The 4,832-nt window shown below is 41.3% G+C and overlaps 1 protein-coding gene across 6 annotated transcripts in view; it reads right to left on the reverse strand.

The window, feature by feature from the left end:
• Window positions 1-255: 255 nt before the first annotated feature.
• The window catches only part of GPATCH2L (G-patch domain containing 2 like), a 54,958-nt gene continuing 50,381 nt past the window's right edge, over window positions 256-4,832 (reverse strand). For 5 of the 6 annotated variants that reach the window (XM_019518774.1, XM_019518768.1, XM_019518772.1 and 2 more), the window contains one exon: window positions 256-4,491. In XM_019518774.1, coding sequence (XP_019374319.1) covers window positions 4,319-4,491 — 173 coding nt within the window. In that variant the 3' untranslated portion in view covers window positions 256-4,318. The remainder of the gene's footprint in view (window positions 4,492-4,832) is intronic. The other variant, XM_019518775.1, reaches the window with a different exon arrangement.

Genomic DNA, 4,832 nt, shown 5'->3' on the forward strand with positions numbered 1-4,832 from the left:
GGCAAGAAGTTCAATGCAAAGCCACACGCACGACTGCAACGTCCAGCCTTATTTAATGTCTTCATTAATGTTTGGAAATGGGAAGAGATAACCCATGAGATATGAAATGGGAGTTCAGGTACAAAGGAAAGAGAGAAAAAAATATCAAGTAGAAGTTAAAAACATGGGAAGAAAATTAAACTCTACTTGGAAAAATAACACAGAGGATCTAGATCCGTTTTCATATACACCGGGTGAAGGCCAGTCAGTAATGTTATTCCCAGTGTACAACCCATTCCCCACCCCTCAATCAATCTTTTGAATCCTCTGAGGCTGTTAATCCTAGTAGTAATTACTACCAATGGAAATTGTATGTTTTTGTTTTAATATACAGTCTTTTTCTAGTTTAAACTGTAAACTCTACTAGATAGGAGATGTCAGCCCAGTGCATTTCGTACACAACCAAGCATACTGGTAGCATTCAACAAGGGACACGTATTTGCAGGACAATTAAGAACAGAACAAGATCATGAGTGATCTTCATAAAAGCTACCAAAGACTGGAAAAATGGCCATTTGTTTGATTACTAGTGCCTTGGATGAAATCTAATCAGTAACCTAACAAATAGACATCCTATGCACCACTGCTAAGCCTCAACTAGATGATGCCTTTTATGAATACACATTCCTGAAATAAACTGTTTCTAAGCATTTTCCTGTTTTTAGGAACCAAAGAAAAGTAGGACTGGAAGGGACCTTAAAAGGTTATCTAGTCCAGCCCTCCAAGCACACAACAGGATTCATCCATCTCAGCCAGGAACATGTCCGTATAGCCGGCACATAAGAGAATTCCAGAGAGAATACATCTCCGTCTAGGTAATCCACTCCAGTGTTTAGCTACCCTCATAGTGAGAAACTTCTTCCTAATATCCAACCTAAATCTCCCTTGTTGCAATTTAAATATATTACTCCTTGTCCTGTCCCCTGAAGAAACTAATTATCCATTATGTCTATCTCCTTTTTAAACAGCTCTTTTTGTATTTGAAGAAGACCGTCATCAAGTCTTTCCTCAGTTTTATCTTTTCTACACTAAATAATCCAAATTCGGCCATTCTTTCCCCAGAGTGAGCTTTTAGGCAGATCAGCCACCCTGGGTTGCTCTAAAGGTGTTCATCACTATGATGAAGGCCCAAGAAGATAGCCAAATAGTACCAAAATCACTGATCTCACTTTACTTCAGGAGGCAGCCATGGACACACTTTCAGCTTGTTCTAAAAAGTATGCATGCACACATTCATGGAAACAAACCTTTAAAAAATTATGTAGGCACCATGACTGAAATATGGTACCATGTGACAACTCCACCTATTCCAGTGCACCTGCAACCTGTCACTGCATTACTAACAGAGAGGCAGCTGTGTGTCTTATCTGTCAGATTCCCAATGATCACACCTGCCTCACTCTTCAATATAAAGCCCCTAGCTCTGCTCCCCTTTGTATTAAGCAAACACAATTTCTTATGGACCTTTCTACTATAATAATGGCTTCCAAGACTAAGAATCAAGTTAGAAGCCTATTTTGCTCCCAAACAATAAAAGGCTTTATTATTAATAAAGAGTTATCATCAATTCCTGGAGTTTACTGGAGATACCTTTTCGATACAGGTAGTAGAAAGGTAGACGGTAGAGAAGCCAGATAGAGGGGGAAACTATTCTGGAGTTACTGGTCACAAACAAGGAGGAATTGGTTGAGAAAGTTAAGGCGGAATGCAACTTGGATGACAGTGAACATGAAATGATCCTAAAAGGGGGAAGGAAGGAGAACAGCAGAAGACAGACCCTGGTCTTCAATAAAGCAGACTTCAACAAACTCAGGGAATTGGTGGGCAGGATCCCCTGGGAGGCAAGTCTGAGGGGAAAAAGAGTCTAGCAGAACTGGCTGAACTTTAAGGACTGAAGCTGCAGTACAGAAAAATTTAGGTTGGAGATTTCAAGGACATTTGACTATGAGGATGTTCAGGCACCAGAACAGGATACTTAAAGTTGTGAAATCACCATCCTTGGAAATTTTCAAGGGTAGGTTGGACAGACACTTGGCTGAGATCGTTGAGTCAGCAATGCTCCTGCCTTGAGCAGGGAACCGAGCTAAATGACCTCATTAGGTCCCTTCTAGCCCTATTTTCCTAGGAACTTATCATTTGTTAAGAATCACAAATAAGGCTGGTACTGATGCAAAATGAAGCTATGTAAAAACGCTAACTTAAAACATGAGTATTTCTCTCCCCGCAAAGCCCTTCAGTTCTCTCATAGATAATCCAAACTAATCTTTCACCTCTGTACTCCTTTAGCAGGGGAAAAAGGCTTTCCCTGTCCTAATTCATTTGCAATATGCATCAGAAAAAGCTATGACATTTTGAGAAAGATTTGTATATGGACAAAACTGACAGCTTGCTTGGACTGCAAAATACAAATCCAATTTGGGCCTCCCCTCAAGAATAACCAGGCATCTATGGAGCAAATCTAGACAATGCCTCTGTAATATAATTGATTTTGTCAGTGATTTAGATTGTTGTTTGACTCTATAATTTATTTTTGTGTTATGTAAAATATGGAGATTTATGTGGTTTTAGAGTTGGCCATTTAACATTTTAATCCCCCCCACAAAAAAATTAAAAGTGATTAAAACATTGTCTTATAGGTTCACAATCAAACCTACCCCTCAGTGAACTGATTTATAGGATACTGAGAGCAGAGTACTGCAAAGCAAGTGAAACATGCAAATCCATAATCTACACATACAAGTGCTCCCTGTACCCTTACATTTAAAGCTTATTTACATACTTAAATAGAGGGTCCTGTCTGAAGCTCCACCCACCCAACAAGTAGAAGGGTGCATCCTGACAAGTGCCACCAATGTGAAAATGTTCAAGAGCCTACAGAACTACTTGGGCTGTCAAGCGAGCCTGTAATAGCCCCTTTGTATATGCTATACAGGCATATTATCAAATAAAGCAAAGTGAAGCTGCAGACAGGTCATTCAAAAGATGCAGAAACAAGCCGAGCGTGCTCAGAGATATAGGAAATGAGAAAGAGGGAAAAATCCCCCATCTACACTGGAAGGCAGAGGGCAGTTAGGGATAAAGGGAAAGAGATGTGGGAAGAAGAGGATCCCTCCTATAAATACTGCAAAGTGAAATACTATCAGAGATAGAGGGAACCCTCCTCCTATATATATTGCAGAATGGACTACAATCAAGTACAGACAGAGAGACCCTCCCAATATGCACTGCAAAACAGTACTTTCTGAAGAAAGTAGGAAGAATGAGACACAAGAAATGGTCCAGTCTCTACAGAGAGAGTGTTTTGAACTCAACCAATACTTTAAATGGCTTTCAGTAAGTACAATGGCACCTGGACTTTGACTTCAAGTGTCCTGGGGGATGCTTGCAGCAGCTTCTGAAAATGAGCATCCACTAAAGGTAGACTAGCATTTCCTCTGTCACTTCCCATGGACGCATTTCTTACAGGACATTTTACAGCCACTTGATCCCGCTCATAACACTAGCCTGCTCATTTATGTCTAATGAGTTCTGCCAATCTCTTGTCCAGCAGGAGATATGAGGAAGAATATACAATACTGAGGCAAGACTAAACACACTCCACACATGGGAGAGTAACAGCTCTGAAAAGCCATGCTGCTTGTAAGCCAAGAGGACTTCTGAATGGATAACCATACATCTGCTTCACTAGAGCCATCCTAACTCAAGTCCATTAGCAAGAGGCTTCTGGACATTTTATTAATCCAGAATTCAAGCTGCACACTTCAAACCTGGTTTGCATTCTCTGTCTCCCTCCTCTTCCCCTCTGACCATGGATCCTTGCTGGCCTTTATTTCTGTCCTTGCCGGAGACAGTTTTACCTCCCCAGACCTGAAGTGGGATTCTCTTGAAAAATGCTGAATACAGCAACAAATAATATGCCCCCAGGAGTAACCAGCTGCACAAGAAAGTTCAACATCTGTGAAACCAAAAGGTTCTGTACATACCCCAGCAGATGCTAATAGATGCTGGATGGGAGATGAGTGCGTAATAAATACTCACAGCAATAGCAGGAACATTTTAAAAAGCTGCCACAGTCCCAACATCAACAGTTACTTTTTACACTGATTCACAAACGTGTTTTGGGGATGTGGGGCACGCAGCTCAGTCTGAATGACAATGCGTATCACACACCAACACTGAAGACATGGTTATTGCCAAACAAGATGTTTGGATGTTGACATATGTCAAAGTACAACATTTCAGAGTTCAAACAGGCTCTTATGAGGAGAGATGCCTTCATCTAACTGTATCCAGGGCTCTTCTCTTGCGGCGTTTTAAAAAAGTTAGCAGAGGCCATGGCAGTGGTTCTCTCAGCTGCCTGGGTCCTACCCGTCCAGTCAGAACTCTGGGACCTCTGGGACTGTGTTGCCGGCAGGGCTGAATCTGCTGCATCCATGTGGACAGGTAAAGTTGCTGGAACACAAAATAGAAAGAAAAGCAGAATGGGGAGGAAGATGAACAAAGGGCAGAAGAAAGAGTTACAGTAACTTCACATCAGCCTACACAAATCAAAGTTTTCTGTAGGACAGTCTAGCAACAATCAGATCCTCAGCTTGAACGTATAAAGCACCTTCAAGTTTGGCTCCCACCTTGATTATGGTACATTCTATATCCATAATCTTGCTTCCATTATCCATCTTGCCTTTGTCCCAAAGTCAGTAGTACCATCCTTACTGAAACCTTAAGTAAAGTACTCAGTTGCATGTCTGGCCAGACCTAGATTAACCTTAGTACGTGCGCTTTGGCCACTGGGA

The sequence above is a fragment of the Gavialis gangeticus genome, unplaced genomic scaffold (assembly GCF_001723915.1).
Source record: "Gavialis gangeticus isolate Ggan-Ray unplaced genomic scaffold, GavGan_comp1, whole genome shotgun sequence".
In the NCBI taxonomy this organism is placed as follows: domain Eukaryota; kingdom Metazoa; phylum Chordata; order Crocodylia; family Gavialidae; genus Gavialis; species Gavialis gangeticus.